The sequence below is a fragment of the Gossypium hirsutum genome, chromosome D01 (genome assembly GCF_007990345.1).
Source record: "Gossypium hirsutum isolate 1008001.06 chromosome D01, Gossypium_hirsutum_v2.1, whole genome shotgun sequence".
In the NCBI taxonomy this organism is placed as follows: domain Eukaryota; kingdom Viridiplantae; phylum Streptophyta; class Magnoliopsida; order Malvales; family Malvaceae; genus Gossypium; species Gossypium hirsutum.
This window is the reverse complement of record NC_053437.1, coordinates 43,970,769-43,987,339: the sequence shown is the minus strand read 5'-3', so window position 1 is coordinate 43,987,339 and position 16,571 is coordinate 43,970,769. Positions and strand designations below refer to the sequence as shown.

General features: G+C 34.3%; 2 protein-coding genes and 1 long non-coding RNA gene across 5 annotated transcripts; 1 reads left to right on the top strand and 2 right to left on the bottom strand.

Moving 5' to 3' along the window:
- Positions 1-1,951: 1,951 nt before the first annotated feature.
- On the top strand, positions 1,952-5,206 carry LOC107922107 (uncharacterized). Its single transcript, XM_016851955.2, has 5 exons — positions 1,952-2,655; positions 3,460-3,594; positions 4,318-4,374; positions 4,523-4,657; positions 4,794-5,206. The coding sequence occupies exons 1-5, from the start codon at positions 2,356-2,358 to the stop codon at positions 4,857-4,859; spliced, it is 693 nt and encodes a 230-aa protein (XP_016707444.2). The 5' UTR covers positions 1,952-2,355; the 3' UTR covers positions 4,860-5,206.
- On the bottom strand, positions 5,125-9,726 carry LOC107921600 (uncharacterized). Of its 3 annotated transcripts, none has more exons than XM_041086278.1 (7): positions 9,655-9,726; positions 9,298-9,511; positions 8,926-9,061; positions 8,154-8,768; positions 6,802-7,294; positions 6,155-6,236; positions 5,125-5,632 (listed from the first exon to the last, which is right to left on the bottom strand). In XM_041086278.1, the coding sequence occupies exons 2-7, from the start codon at positions 9,325-9,327 to the stop codon at positions 5,432-5,434; spliced, it is 1,557 nt and encodes a 518-aa protein (XP_040942212.1). In that variant the 5' UTR covers positions 9,328-9,511; positions 9,655-9,726; the 3' UTR covers positions 5,125-5,431. The 3 variants fall into 3 exon arrangements, with proteins under 3 accessions (XP_040942212.1, XP_040942213.1, XP_016706920.2); XM_041086279.1 differs by having other exon boundaries at positions 9,298-9,504; positions 9,585-9,657; XM_016851431.2 differs by lacking the exon at positions 9,655-9,726 and adding an exon at positions 9,585-9,621.
- A 5,055-nt stretch (positions 9,727-14,781) lies between these two features.
- LOC107921892 (uncharacterized) lies at positions 14,782-15,719 on the bottom strand. Its single transcript, XR_001691133.2, has 2 exons — positions 15,362-15,719; positions 14,782-15,049 (listed from the first exon to the last, which is right to left on the bottom strand). It is a non-coding gene; the product is annotated as an uncharacterized lncRNA (long non-coding RNA).
- Positions 15,720-16,571: the final 852 nt, after the last annotated feature.

Sequence of the window (16,571 nt, the reverse complement as noted above, 5' to 3'; positions counted from 1 at the left end):
GAAAACATTTTACTAGCAAACAAACGGAGCATTAATAACGAAATAACTACACTAAAGGTTCTGTTCGCCCTAACCTATATTTTGGTGTCGAGAAGAGTTACAAGCAAATGAACTTCAAGGATATAATGAAGCCCAATGATTGTCTATATTTTGCACTAATGAAAACAATCCACTAAACAATGAGTGGAACATAGCAAGAGTATTTTCTTAACTTTTGGTATGTCTTAATATCCATGTAAATGAAAATCCTTTCTTATTTATAAGAGTTCTCATGATATAATTATACAATAGATGTCTATTTGGATAATCACATCTATTAAGAATAAACACAATTATTCATTGCATATTGTAATTTGAATAATCATAATATTTTGTTAATAATGAAGTAACATAACTTTTAGTAACAAGAGCCGTAACTCATCACTTTTGAATAGCAATAATTATTGGTTAATAATCAAGTGACATAATTTTGGGATCGCTTATAATCTTTCAATTATAACTATTGAAATACTATATATATTTTGAAAATGTTCCAATAAAGATGTGATCATTGGATTCAATAGTTGTACCACAAATGCACCAGTTATGTTGTTCTTTAGTCACATTAGATTCATGTTGAGTTTCTTAAGGTAAACCAACCAAATGATGAGACGTAGTCTCTCTGGACATTTTAACCTCCGTATCCAACTTAGTCGCGCATTATTTTTTTTGTAATACACCTGTATCAATGAAAATTTATCCAACTCTCTAGGCCCCGACAACATGAATCTTAATCCTCGCTCCCTACAAGAAGTGACAATGGGACGATGTCTAACAAAATCTGATTAGTTAAAAGATCTCTAAATTCCAGTCCCAGTTCTCATCTATATAGGTCGACACTGTCTCCAAACCATTGTCAATCTCTAGCAGTTGTATTTATTTCTTGAAAGACGTCTTGCCAACCTACCAATCATGCCAAAACCGAACTTGATTCTCCATTTCCATCCATTGTACACTACCTCTCTAGCTTTCAACAATCAGCGCCATGTCAAAAAAGCATTTGCTCTCGGTTTCATATTCATTAAAGTATTTGCAACGACACCATAACAAATCTTGCTTCCAGAATAAATGCCAGCTTCACTTAGCAAGCATTGCCTAGCTTTTTGCAATCTCAGTCCCCTTGTATTCTTTGGTAACAAACTTGTTCCCAATTAACTAAATGATCATGGTTATATTAAGTATATCAAGTTGCTTATATGTGGAAACTGGAAGAAGTAATGACTACATCAAGCAAAGAGGGATGTGGTGGATTGAATAAGCGTCGTCGTCTCGTCCCACCGGGGAGAGCATCTTACCTTTCCAATCTCAGAGTTCCTTCATCACTCTATCCACAATGGAAGCATAACTCTCGTGAGAGACCCTTCCATGGATAATAGAAACTCACAAATAGGTACCCAAATTATTGAGTTTGGTTTGGTCGAATTTTTTTGAATTTTTTGAATTGTTTATAATTATTTAGTTATTCCGATTTGATTCTCGGTTTTTTCAGATTATTTTTTATGTTTGGATTTATTTTTATAAAATTAACTTCATTTTATGCCTTCTGAATATTATTTAGTAAAATTTTAAAGTCTTTTTTATAATAATTTAAAAAAATATTTTTCAAATAAGAATTAATCAATAACTTTCATAAGATATTTTTAAAAAGTTATAAAGAACTTCTAAGTTAATTTTATCATTCTAAGTTAAAAAATTTATTTTTATATCATAAAAATTAAAATTACATATAATTTAAATAAAAGACATTTGGTTGGATTGGAGTAATTGTAATTTTCTAACTTGTATTTCATAGATCGTTGATTGAAATCTTTTTTTAACTATTAAAAAAATTATTTTGGCTCAACCGAAGTTAAGTGGATAGCACAAGTGATACTCAATTATTATTTAATTATCATTTTGTTTCTTTTTTCTCACATTTATTTATAAATATGGTCTTCAAACTTCTTTTAAAAATTTTTTCAAACAAAAAAAAAGATGAGAAAAAGGGTGGGGGGATAATTGCTAAAGAAAATTCCAAAGGAACCCATTTTTTGTTTGGGAGGGAAAGGCAAAACGGTGTTGATTAATTGAGTGGGGGAAGCAGAGATATTAGATTACACGCTATCCTCATCCATTACCACATTTATTTCCTTTCCTCAACAAAACATTGCCATTTGCCAATGCCACTCTCTCTCTCTCTCTCTCTCTCTCTCTCTAATCCCATTTAATTTTTTTGACTGAGGTTTCTCCTTCACAGTTACCAGGTTCCTTCTCTCATCTTCACTTGCCTTCCCTTTAAAGCTTTTGGGAATTTGGGTAAATTTTACAGGGTAAATAATGACAAGCTTTATATTGACTAACTGTTGTAATTGGTCGGTTGGAGTGTTGGAACACGTTTGCAGCAGCAGGGGAAGATTTCATAAGCCTCCAAGACTCAGATGTTGTGGTCCATATTTTCATCTCGGTGGGTTTAGTTTTTCCCAGGGTCAGGGTCAATACTTTGCTGCTACTTCCTCTCAAAGTCGTGGGAGATCTGGTCCGATCTTTTCCAGCGCCGTCGATGATGGTGGCGCTGACTCGGGTGATGCTGAGGATGGGAATGGCCAGAAAGAATCTTCACAAAGCGAAAACCAAGGAGTATGCTTCATCTTCTCTTTTTAATTATATTAAATGAAAAACAATCCTTTTTGTTTATTGGGATGACGCCTTTGAGATGAACACAGTTAAATGAGACCCAACATACAAATTCAATGAAACATGTCTGTGTTCAATTAAACTATGTTTGTTGAGGGGTGTACTGTACTCTCAGTACATCAGCTATTGTCTCTGGTTGGGATTTTGTCTCCCGACTCTGCCTGTTGTTGCTCACAACTTTTCTGAGAGTTGTGACTGCTTCACAGAATGTGAGCACTGCAGGAGTGTGTGAACAGGCGAAACCGTGCGATGCTAAAGAGTTGCACACACTTTGTGGAGCATGTATTAATAGAGTTTGCGATGGGTAGTGTTATCTTTTTAATATTGGTTTATAAACGGTAAAAAAAAGTATTAATAGAGGTGGCAATTTGGTGAACCAGGTCAGCTTACGGGTTGTAACTTGTACGGTTACTTCCTTTGTGTCAAGGTCTGATTTCAGGCTGTTGGGTTCTTGATTTGGGTTGTTGAACTTATTTGTTTCTGCTGGTTGGGTCAGGTAGCATCTATATGTTTATTTTTATATGAATTTATTGGCTTCTTACCTTCTTGATTGGTAATTTTGTGGATTCTTGTTATATTCCTTTTTGGATTGTTCTTTGTGGACAAAGTTTCTTTCCAAGCTTTTCTTCTTACATTCAAGATCCTAATGCATTTTGTGTCTTTCCAAGCTTTTCTTCTTACATTCAAGATCCTAATGCATTTTGTGGTTATCTTCGTTTATATATTTCTCTTTTGTAATTGTCTCAGACAAACAGCGATATACTTCGGGAAAACCTTGAACGAATAGTTGGCACAGATGATTCCACCTTTAGTGGCTTAGACCTTGCAACTCTTATTAGGAACAAATATGGCAGGTCTTATGATGTTCAACTGATAAAGAAGGTACACGTTCCTAAATGAGAGGATGGCTTTATTAGATTACTTTTACTTTTTCTAATCCCTTTTCTGCATTGCATTTGAAACTATCTGCTGAAAATTAATTTGCTTCTCTAATGGGATAAAAGAATGTCCTTTATAATGATTTATTTCAAGAGGCAAGCTTCAATGGATACTATGAAGTTCCAATGTCAGCTATGTGAAAAACTCTCTTAATTATAGGGATCCGGCAATGTATTTTTGAAAGCAATAGCAGATTAAACATTGATAATGTTATTGAACATATGTTTTTTTCCTCTTTTTGTATATTGCTTAACTTGATATGATCTAGACTTACCAATGCTAGTTGGATCGAGTGGTATCCTTACGTAAGGTGTGGGGTTCAAGTGCTGTGAATAAAGAAAATAAATGTTTTTTCCTCTAACATAAGGTTTGGGGTTCAAGCGTTGTGGATAAAGAAAATAAATCTAGTAGAGTTTTACTCCCTGTTTAGGGATCTGACTCGGTTTGATCCAATCAGGACCCAATATGGTTACTGGCCACCTAACTTGTCCTAAATAGGTGAATATTTGAGGATAACACCAGTTTTGTATCTTTGAGGGCTAATTCTAAAGTTTCATTCAGTATAATGCTATTGCGATTGGGTTAATGCAGATGCTATTTTGTGTTTGCTTGAGATTTTTATTCCATCACTTAAAAGAGTTAACCTTTTTGCTTACCTTAATTTAGGAGTTCATGGGAAGAAATCTCCTTGCACTGAATGTTATGTGGAAGTATATGGAGCAGGTATTTTTTTGAGCTACAGATTTGTGCTTGGAAATACACTAATAGCAGAGTACAAGTGTATGGAGAAGCGAGTAGCCTTGCCGGCAGCTGTCTTTTTATTATTACATTATGTTCATGTTCTAAGTTCATCTTTCCCTTTTGTGTGAAGAGATCATTTCCCCTGACTGAAGAAGAATATCTCCTAAGGCTTGATGATGTGGCCAACACATTGAAATGTTGGGGAGCAGTCTCCCACATTCGAAACAGCTTGGCCAAGCTGAAAGAGCGGCCTCGAATAGGGAAGGTAAGGTCTTGGTTGGAGTCCAATGGATATTTTGATGTGTGGTGCAGTTGGATTTACATCACCATTGGCATTCATTCATTCATTCATATACTGATGGTTAGGTTGGTATTTGTTTAATATTAATGAATGCTTGCAGGCAGTGAGCATATTTATAGACATGGACGAGACTGGAGGTCGTGCAAATGAATGGATTTACAAGTAGGCAAGATTGTTCTGCCGCCATTACAATACAACAGCATCATTATCATCATCAACTGATATGGATGGAGGATAATAACATCTATTTGCCGCACTCAGTCTCAACCCATACACGCATTATCCCATACTTTTTCTTTATTTACTTCTCATCTACAAGGATCATCAATGGAATCCAATCCCTTGCAACTCATGTTATATATAAACAGGTAGTGTACTTAAAATATTACTCAAAACCCTAAATTTTGATATAGCTTAAAGCATCCAAGACATTTGGGAATATTTGGAACTTGTAATTGATCCAATTAATAAACAATTCATACAACAGATCCCTAAAAGATTTTTAAATTTCAATCACCATAACCTTCTACCCTCAGCATTTTTAGCTTTGATCAGTTTGTCAGGGTTGCTACAAAAGCTTAGATTTACAGATTGGAATCCTGAGTATGATATTTTCAATGTGCAAGTGAACAAAAGTGATGAATACCTGGAAGCGGCATTTTGATAGAAGTTGGGATAAGCAAAAAACAGCTATGTAGGAAGAGCAGATCAATCTGAATGGAAAAAATCTGATTTCATTTAGGAGCACCAACTCCAGCAGCAAAAATAGGGTACTCGGCCAGTTCTTCGAATATAGTCGGCTTGTTGCTCAGTTTCTGCAGCTTGTCGGTTTCGCTTGGCTTCTGCTTCTGCACGCTTCTCTTCTGCCTTGTGCCTTGCAGCGGCTAGTTTATTCATGAGCTTATCATGAGCACGCCCCCTCATCCTTTCAACCTCAACCTTAAAGCCATACCATACACAGTCAGTATATGAATTCAAATCAACATATTAGCAATAGAATGTCGTGCCAGTATCTTCAGAATGTGTGATGTAGCAACTGCAAATTACCCATAGACCACTAATTTTTTATAATGCTAGTCATGGATCTATATATGTAATATACGGGTTAAGAGGGCATTGAGGATAATCAATTGCCTAAGCTTAGGAGCTTGGAAAATAGTGACTGAGGTCAATCGGGTTATTTAATGCATAAGCTAAGCTTAGCTTCAGATTAAGCTAACAGAGGGTGACCCAGAAGAACTTGGGTACTTAACTGATTGGTCCAAACAGCTTGCCTGTTTTTCAATCTTAATTGATATTCATAGTTTTGAATCCATATAACCACCCCTGAATGTTCATACAACTCTGCCGCGGTTCTAATCACAAAAACCCTTGGATGGACAGTTGATTTTATTAACTTAAGGATTAGGCAATGCAGAAATGACCATGACACAAATAAATAAATAAAATGCTACATAATACCTCAATCTTCCTCATCTCAGCCTCAGTTTTTGCTTTTTGATGGTTCTCCCATGCTTGAATTTTCATTTCTTCACGTTTGAACCTGGATAAAAGTGCCTCATAACTTTACAATTCAAGTTGCGGATGAGTGTTCCTACCAGTAAGTGGTAGGCAGATTTTTGTATATGAATATTCTTGTCAATATTCCAAAAACATAAGTATTATTCCATAAAAATCCTACAATAAGTGCATCCATGGGAACTTATATCTTCTGTACATGTCCATGCACCGAGTGACAAGACATGACATCAATAGTTCCTACAGAGAAATTACTAGAAATAGTGCCTCATAACATTAATAAGTCCTTCAGATAATGTTCTGTACATGTCCAGGCACCGAGTGACAGGACATAACATAAATAATTACAGTTCAGTAACATTTTTTTTGACACATATATTGCCAAAAAAGGTATTGTGGTTGGTGACAAATAGTATCGTTCTAAAGCTTGTCAAATCAACTCATGCCAGTCTTCTCATTCAATACTAAGTTGTATGCTTAGGATCAATATTTCAGCTTCATAACAAAGCTTCATAACAAAACCAAAAGCTTCAAAACAAAGAAGAAAAAGGGATCGAAAAGGCATTGACAATTATTTAGAATGAAAATACCTGGCCATGTACTTGGCTTTCTCTGCTTCCTCCCATGCTGCTGCACGGGTTTCAATGACACTCTTAGATGGTTGTTCTGGTGCTACAATTTTCAGTGAAGTGGATGCATCCTTATCCTCTTCCTCTTTGCTAGCCCATGCTGCGATGTTTGTTTTACCCAACTGGGCCCCAAGAACCATAATTTCTCTCCTTGTTTTCATTTGGAGCTCCTTCTCTGACAAATCTCTGTTTAGATCTAAGTGGTCTCTACGTGAATTTTCTGGAGATGTAGAAGGTACAGCTCTGGTGGGAGTTGATGGCCTCGATGAATTTGGGCTCCGAATTGGTGTTGTAGACCGCACAGGAGTTCCATTCCTTGAAGGTTCTTGGCTAGCAATAGGAGTCATTTCAGTGCCCATATCTCTCATGGATACTGATCTAGCTGTTGAAGGAGGAGGAATAAACGTCGTAGCACTATGTATCGATATTGATGAATCATGCTGGCTAAGACTAACTGCAAATAAATCAACAATTAATTTCTTACTCAGTCCATTGCAAATTACTAAGGCAGCTTCATGTTAGACGCTTTTGATGCATAGAAGTTGAGTTTGTTTTCTTAAATAAATTAACGCATGCGTACTGGCAGTTAAGTTTTAGCACTTCATTCAAACAGCAAAGCTGCAAGTTCACCATATCTGCTCTTTGTGTGAAAATTTCCAAGTTCACTCTTTGTTTAGAGCTGCTTGCAGTCTTAAAATGTGGGGATTAATTATCTAAAAAACTAAGGTATTTATCCCTGAACTGCTTTGAAAAGAAACATATCTTCAGCTGGTAGAAAGGCTGAAAAATACATTTTTGATCCACCTTTCTAAGCGAAACCAAAAAAGTCAAAATGGCTTGCCAATCCCTATAAGCTAAGTATCAGCATCAAAAGGGTCAGAGCTGAGATTATGTTCTTGCGGCAGAAAAACCAACTGCACATTTACTTGAAAGTATAAAAACTAACCACACAGAGTCGACTAAAGGGGAAATAATACCTCTGATACTATCAGTAACATGAAGGAACTTCCTTCTTATGCACGAAAGATTTATATAGAAGGCTACCCTCAAATAGTATCGGTTTCAATCAGCCAAAAGTTAATCATACATTACTAATTGCAGTAAACTTCTAGTGCAAGACCAATAGCATTTATGCTTAATTGATGATAACACAAAATTTCCAAGTTTTAACATGATAAGTGCTCAATAGGGGCTAATTCTTTGATTAAAAGCATGAGTGGACATGATAATTATGAATATGAAGGCTAATTTTTCAACAGAAACGTGCAAATGTAACTAGACTACTTCGAACATAAAATAAATTTAATCCTTACTAGCTGACTCAGCAACAGAGTTCCCGATCATTAGTACAGGCTTCCCATATGAATCCACAACTGGGTATGGATCACTCTCCCAATTAACAAACTTCTGCAGCCCATCATCCTTCTTAGCATGATTAGTATCAATCCGTTTTGTATCCGGTTCTTCGAAAGCAACCATCCTTTGATCTGGAACTTCAATGACCACCTTAGTAGACGATTGCCTCCCGTAACCAAAATTACCTCCTTTTCTTGATCCCACTCCTTGCCCACCCTGCCCTGTCTTCGGCCGATTTGCAGTAGGGCTGGCTATCCATTTCTGAGCGTCATCCCATTTCGATGGAGCAGGCTTAGAAAACGGCCCAAGGGGAACCCTTTGCGGTGCTCGTTCAGTCTTCTGAAACTCAAAGATCGACGAGGACACACTCATATTGTCATGCCCACTATCATAATCTAAACCAGGATGATCCTCAATGAACCGGTTTTGAGCAGTGCCTAAAGAATGATCCTTTGATCTTCGCTCGTTCCCATTTTGCATAGCAGCTGTAGAACTAGCTGTTGTAGAAGTGGAACATTCTGGAAGAACACTCACCACATCTACATCTTTGCAACTATCAGAGCCACTTTTCCCTGCAGAAAAAGAAATTAAACATAAAAATCAACAGTTTCCACACTCTTTCCATTCTCTTCAACTTTTCCTTTTTTTTTTCTTTCTTTCTGAATCTATTCTCAAATATACATCAATAAAAGCAAAAAATAAGTAAATAAACAAATAAAATAAAGATACCTGAATCGTCATCAAGGTGAGAAAGTTCAGATCTTAAATCTACTGAAGATTCAACTTGTTCTTCTTCTTGTTTTCTTTTCTTTTCTACTCCTAGGAGCATAGTCCTTAGTTTAGCAGGGGAAAATCCACCTCCACCCTACGGATTTTCACAAAAAAAAAACAGATTTGTTTTTTTTTCTTTTATTCAGTAATAAATGGATTTGAGCAACGGATCAGTAAAATAAAATTTGAAAATGAAATCTCATCTTCCTCTATTTCTTGCTTGCTTTCTTACTTTCCCAAAAATAACAAGGAACGGAGCATAGGGCGAAGAGAAAGGCATTAAGAAAAAAAATAAAAAAAGAAAAGAGAGATTGCGAGAAGCATAAGTACCTGAGGCTTTTGGATTCTTTCGTAATCCATGAAAATGAAAACTGATTTACTTTCAATATTACACTCCGCAGATAAAACATAGAAACGGAAGCTAGAAACACTGAACTGGCAGCATCGCTACTATTATTATTACTACACCATGCTTGTTGCTTGAGAGCTGAAGAACTGTCCAATGAGGGAATTGAAGTGATATGTCTCTCTTTCGCCCTATAAACTGACAAAATTACTAGAAATAAATAATCTCCTATTATTTAATAATTGTATGCTTTGAGTTTAAATTCGTGAACCTTGGATGCCATGGACAGATTCAGAGGAAGAAAAGTTACAAAAATGATTACTTCTTTCAAATATTTTTACCGGATAATGAGCCTTGGATACCCGTCTCTGACCAATATTTTTCTAAAGAAAATAGCTGTATAAAATTATATTTGGTCGAAGAAATTGTTTATCAAAAACCTAATTTTAACGGTTTGTCCCCAAAAAAACACTAAATTTGAAAATATAATTATATGCCATTGGTAATAATTATGGTTATAATAGTCAAATAAATTCCAATCAAATACTACATTCACCTAATGAATATTATAATTTATATTATACCATAATCTTTTAAAATATAATAAATTTGTTAAATAATTATATATAATGAATAAGAATGAAATAAGAGAGTTAGGAAATAAAATAATAATATTTAGAATTTTAAAAAAATAATTAAAATTTAAATCAGTAATTAAAGGAGTGTATCTTTGAATCCTAAATTCACGAGGGAGTCAAAGGGATAATGTAACTTTCTCTTTTTGAATTTGGTAAGTAGGTTTTTATTGGTCCATGGAATTTTTATTATTATTAAAAATTATTATTTATTTAAGTTTATTTTGTTAATTATCGTGAAAAAAAGGGGATAATGTAGTTTTGGTCCTTAAACTTAACAAGTAGATCCACATTGGTCTCTGAACTTAACAATTAGGTTCACTTTGGTACTTATACTTTTTTTTTGTTCATTTTGAACTTGACAACTAGATCCATTTTGATCCATGAACTTGAAAAATCTAAAACTTTGATGATGTGGCATTTTGGGTTTGAAAAATAAAAGATTTTTAGATGATGATGATGTAGAACAATTTTAGAATGCCATATTCAATGTTTTAATAACCGAACTCATAGTTGAACATGTTAAACCGCCAGTTCTCGATTTAACCAGTTCGATCGATTCGACCGTCGAACCAACAATAAATAAATAATTAAAAATTCTTAAAAATCTAAAAAAAGTAAAAAAGAAAGATAAAATTGGTTTTACTTGATTTTTTAGATTATTATGAATTTTTAATTATTTATTTCATTATTGTTGGTCCGACGGTTGAACTGGTTGAATTAAGAACTGATGGTCTAATCTGTTCAAGCATTAGTTCGGTTATTAAAACACTAAATATGTCATTCTAAGATTATAGCAAATCATCATTTATTTCCTTAAGTGATGACGTGACATAATTTTAAAGTATCGCATCACTAAATTATTAACTTTTTTAAGTTTAGGGATCAAAATAGACCTCATCTTCAAGTTCAAAATAGACAAAAAAAAAATACAGGTACTCGAGTAGACCTAATTGTTAAGGTCCAGGGCCAAAAGTCACAATTTTTTTAATGGTCATTAGCGATTTTCAAATTCAGGCGTCATAGTGGACAAAAAAATTCAAGGAACAAATAAATTTATTTACCAAATTCATTGTCCAAAATTTACATTATCCCAAATTAAAAACTGAAAGGTGTATATATATATATGAATGAAGGTAGATAGAGAAGGCTGTGTCTTTCTATCACTTTTTGAATGGAATCTGTTCAGTCAAAGCCAATTTGTATTTGATGCAAGAAAGTTGCTTAAGAGACGGATCTGTGATGTTGAATTAACAACAGTCAAATTGGAAACAGTCCCCATTCATGTACAAACATTTTCTTTCCCCCCCCCACCCCCCATAAAGTGTCAGTGGCTGATGGTTGCTAACATTTATAAATCTCAAACTCACTTATAATACACTAGATTATAGCTTAAAAATTAATAGCAATACTACACTACAAAAAATCATACATTTGCCATGAGTCACGGTATCCTCTAATCATCTCTACGAAGAGGAAGAAAATATTCAAATTTGAGGCTAAATGGTTGTTTGAAGAGGAAAAAATTGGTTTTTTTTATCAAATTAAAACAAAAAAAAACTCAAATGATACACGTTGCATAAATGTCGAATAGAACAAATTTCTATTTAAGAGGAGGAAATCGATTTTCATCAAATCGATTTTCATATCTTTTATTAAATTCAAGGGAATGAAATGGAAAAAACAAAAAGAATGTCAAAGTCAAATGCGTTAGAGTTAGTCAAGTTAGAGCATCAGTTAAGTCAAGTCATAGAAATGTTTATGGGCCTAGTCGGGCTAAAAAAAACTAGGTCCATTTGTTATGCTTGGGCTCGGCCCAGCTTGAAAAATTGGCCTAAAATTTTACCCAAACTCGATCCGAATAAAAATACTAAAACCGAGCTTGACCTGGCCCGCCCGTATTAATTTTTTATATTGTTTTTATATAATTTTTTAAAAAATAGAATACATCAAAAATATTAAAAACATTAAAATAAATATTTCTCAACAAATTAGAAAAAAATTAAAAAAATATGTATACTTAAATAACACCAAGATAAATATAACTTAACAAAAAAATGTGAAAAATAGTAACAAAATTAACAATAAAACAAGAGTTATACAATATCCAAATGATAACAACAAAATAGTAGCAACATAATTGTGAAATGATAGCAAAATACTAAAAAAACAACAAGAAAATAGCAAGAAAATAAAAAAAGTAAAAAAGCAGCAGGTTTTTTTTTTGTTTTCATGTTCAGGTCGGGCTAGGCTCGGGCTAAAAAACCTTACCCGAGGCCCGACCCATTTTCTAAACAGGCCTCATTTTTTTGCCCAAGCCCATAATATCTTTAGTTAGCTCTATTATCTTCCATAGTAGGCACATAATTGAAAAGTGCAATGCTCAATTTAGCTCCTTAAACCCGACTAAGTTGAGGTTTATAATATCTTTAGTTAGCTCTATTATCTTACATAATTTTTAGGTTTATGTGATTAAACTGTTGCAAACATAAATGTCCCAGTGACCTCGCATAAATACTAAGAAACCCTTAGTTAATATGATCAGTAAAATGCACATTTAACTAAGTAAAAGACACCGAAAGGACTTAATTTGGTTTCCAAACTCATGAAAGATCGAGTTGCCATGGAAGTATTTCTTAACATTGTTAACCATGATAAGGTAAATTGAATTGATGAATATAATTATCCTAGCCCAGTTAATGTTGATTGTTTTTGTTTCTAAAACCATTCATTCATACATTTAGGTAAATTGCATCTAGATTAAAATTGCATTAGGGATCACTCTTTGCATTTATTTAATTTAACCATCACTGTCCAAAATTATTGAATTTTTACATCAAATTGTTATTTAAAAATTTTCAATTAATCGGTTAAGCTTATACAATCCTTGTGGAGACTATAACTCATTTTAGGTGTTTTACAACGGGTTGGATGCAAATGCAAGGTCTAGATTAGATGGAGCAATAGGAGGAGCTCTTATGAATAGATTGTACGATGATGCATACGAATTAATAGAAAGCATGTCATTAAACTCCTGCCAGTGACCTATTGTACGATTCACATATGGCTAGAAACCAACTACGGTAAAGGCTATCTAGGAAGACGATAAATATTAGCTGTTAATGGACAGACTTAACCGTATTGAATCCGTAAATATCGCACCGTCTGTGTATGGAGAAGACAAACCACTTTTCCATTATATCAACAATCTTACTGAGGATGTGAGTTACATCGGTAATAGGGGTGGAAACCCTTATTTAAATACCTATAATCTTGGTTGGAGAGATCACCCAAACTTGAGATAGGGAGGAAATCAATGAGGACATAATAATAATTCAAATCAAGTTAAAAACACTAATTACCAACCTTTTTATTTGTAGAAACCTCAAGATAGGGCCAACCCAAATGACCATATTGTATGTGGTCAACGCTTGGATCAAATCGAAGGGGAGATGTAGTCAATGAAAACATAAGTAAAATAGGTGCAATATGAGTGCACTAATTCATCGAGAACATTAACTAAACTGGAGGACCAAATAAGCCAATTGATGGGTATGATGGGAGATATTAAAAGGCAATTTGGCATAAGCATACCCAAAAATGCTGAGAATAATCCTTGGAAAGAAGGGAAAGAGCAAGTAAAAATGGTTGCGCTCTATTCAGGCAAAATCTTGAGTAGTCCGACAACCTTGGCACAAGAAGATGCAAAAGAAAATACAGAAGGACCTTCAGAAAAATCCAAGAAGCTGATTAGAAACAAGAACCAGAGGAGCTTATCGAACCAATAGTCGAACCAAAAGAGAGGGTAAAAGACAAGGTCACTAACACATAGGTACCGTTCCCATTAAAAGTTTGTAAGTTTTCTAAACTTGTTCAAAACATTGAATGTCAACCTACCATTAATTGAATAAATCAATAAAGTACCAAAATACGCCAAATTCTTAAAAGATATCATGTCTAGGCATAGGAAAGTTAAGGTAGGAGAGCAACTCAACATAAATGCATCCTGTAGTGCTATTATTTCCAGACAGGTACCGCAGAAACTGAAAGATCTGAGAAGCTTTACAATTCCAATAGAGATAGGGAGCATTCATTTTAAGAAAGCTCTATACGATTTAGGAACTAGTATAAACTTAATGCCCTTATCTATTTATGAAAAACTCGAGATAGGGGACCTTAAAACACTCAAATTACACTGCAGCTAGCTGATAGATCTACATTCCAACCTAATGGAGTGCTAGAGGATGTATTAGTTAAGGTGTGCAGTTTTATTATCCCGACCTATTTTATAATTTTAGATTTTGAAGAGGATCAGGAGATACCCATCTTGTTGGGAAGACCTTTTCTAGCCACATCTAGATCCATAATTGATCTTGAGAAAAATGAATTAATGATGAAAATTAATGGTGAAACTGAAACGTTCAGATGTGGATCTCACCGAAGTGAGGAAAACCAAAGGAAATCAAGGGAACAGTGTCATTTTAGATCTACCTTTAAATCTAATTATTCTGAATCCAGGAATACGCTTAATGTGATTAATGCAGGGTTACAGAGTAGGTATAAAGAAAGATACAAGTGGAAAAGGATGAAGGGACATGACGATAGGTGGACAAATGTTGAAAGAGATGCAGGGGGAACGTGTTGGTAGAACTGTTGGATGAATCCGACAGTAAAACGTGACGAAAATTAAAATTAATTTTTCCTGTATATTATTGTATATTTAACTAATCATATAGTTTAGATTCTAACTTTTAATTGATGTATGTTTACTTTAGACAGAGATGTAACACCCAAATTTTGCCCGGCCCGAGCCCAACTATTAAAACCCAGATATGAAAAATATCAAATAAATAAAGGTCCAATAATAGTCCAGCTACAATCCAATATAATAGGCCCAATTTCAATACACTCTAGCCCAATAACCTGAATTACATCAAACCCGAGCCCAAAATACTTTAACCCAGTTTACATGGCCCGATTCCAAGTGAAACCCTAGCTTTCAGCAGCTTTCTGCCCTTGCCCCGCAGCCGAACCAGATCCCCGCGCGTGCTGCGCCTCTGTGCCAAGTCCGTGTGTGTACATCTCTAGGCTGGCCTTGTACCTGCAACAACCAAAACAAACGAAACCAAGCAGCAAAACGAAGAAAAAAACAAAAAAAGAGCGACAAAGAAAATAGGAAAAGATGGCAGAGAAAAAATAGATGTATTTTGATTTATTTATTTTTCTTTTCGATTCGGCTATATTAGGCCATTTTTTTAGTGTTTGTAAGGACCCTCACGGGCATACTGAATACAAGGAAATCAAAAAAGGTGATTTACCATTTTTTTTGCGTCTTTCTACTACACTTTTTTTTTTTATTTTTTTCTTTCTTTCTTTGATACGAAAAACAGAAAAGAAAAGGAAGAACCCTTACCTGGGTTTGGTGTCGCCAAATCCCTCCTCCATTCTGATCAGAGTTGAGTGGATGGGAGGGGGGCTTTCGATTTTTGATGCGGCGCAGAGAGAGTTTTTCTCTCTTTTCTTTAGGTTTTTTTAGATTAGGAAAGCGTCTGATAGCTTAGGGTTTTGTTTTTAACCACGAAGGAAACATCGTCGTTTGATGCTAGTGCCATGCTTTCAAAACGGTGTCGTTTGAAGGCACAGATCCGTGCGGTGACCCGACCCGAGGGAAGGATCCCCGCGTTTCATCCCAATGGTTTATTTACGCATTTGGACCCTCTACTTTTTTTAATTATTTTAATTCATTTTTATCTTATTTGATTAATACCTTAAATTTCATTTGGTTTTTAATCTGGTCCTGTTGAGACGGTGCGTTTTGGGGAAGCGGGATATTTCCCAATTGGCCCCCATGTAATTCGCGTGTTGCAGAATGGGCCTTCTCTTTAGTTTAATTTTATTTATTCCCTGTTAATTAGATTTTGATTGCAATTTAATCCTTCTTGTTATTTAGTTTTTTTTAATTAAGAAACTTGTTATTATTATTATCATCAGTATTGTCATATTCATTCTTATTCTTATTATACTATTATATTATTACATTTTTCATATATATACATTGGTTTATTTTTATATATGCATTACTTTATTTTATATGTATTATTGTTTTAGGTTTCTTATAAAATCTTATATGTATTTACCTTTTTATAATATACTATTATTAATATTATTTGAATTCATTCTACGATATGTTTTATCTATATTCACTCATTACATATTTTTAGATCTGTATAAATATATATATTTTTTACGTAATACTATTATAATATTATATAGGTATACATATTCCATATTAAATCATTTTCATTATACATACATATATATAGAGGTGCTCATGGGCCGGGCGGCCCGGCCCGGCCCGACGGCCAGCCCGAAATATGGGAGGGTTTGGGTAAAAATATAGGCCCGAAATATGGGCTTGGCAAAAAAAACGAGGCCCGTTTAGAAAACGGGCCGGGCCTCGGGCACCACTTTTTCGGCCCGGGCCCGGCCCGGCCCGATATAATAAATATTTTTTTAATTTTAAAATATTTTTTACATACTTTTTTAATTTTTCTTAATTTTAAAATATTTTTAAAATACTTTTTTTAATTTTTTTAATTTTAAAAAATTTTAAAAATACTTTT

Excerpts from the sequence above, each read along its gene's own strand:
- LOC107922107 (XM_016851955.2), top strand. The coding sequence starts at position 2,356 with ATGACAAGCTTTATATTGACTAACTGTTGTAATTGGTCGGTTGGAGTG. Across the intron at positions 2,656-3,459 it reads CACAAAGCGAAAACCAAGGA|ACAAACAGCGATATACTTCG; the intron begins GTATGCTTCATC and ends TAATTGTCTCAG. Across the intron at positions 4,375-4,522 it reads TGTGGAAGTATATGGAGCAG|AGATCATTTCCCCTGACTGA; the intron begins GTATTTTTTTGA and ends TTTTGTGTGAAG.
- LOC107921600 (XM_041086278.1), bottom strand. The coding sequence starts at position 9,327 with ATGGATTACGAAAGAATCCAAAAGCCTCAG. Across the intron at positions 9,062-9,297 it reads AAAGAATCCAAAAGCCTCAG|GGTGGAGGTGGATTTTCCCC; the intron begins GTACTTATGCTT and ends GAAAATCCGTAG. Across the intron at positions 8,769-8,925 it reads TCACCTTGATGACGATTCAG|GGAAAAGTGGCTCTGATAGT; the intron begins GTATCTTTATTT and ends CTTTTTCTGCAG.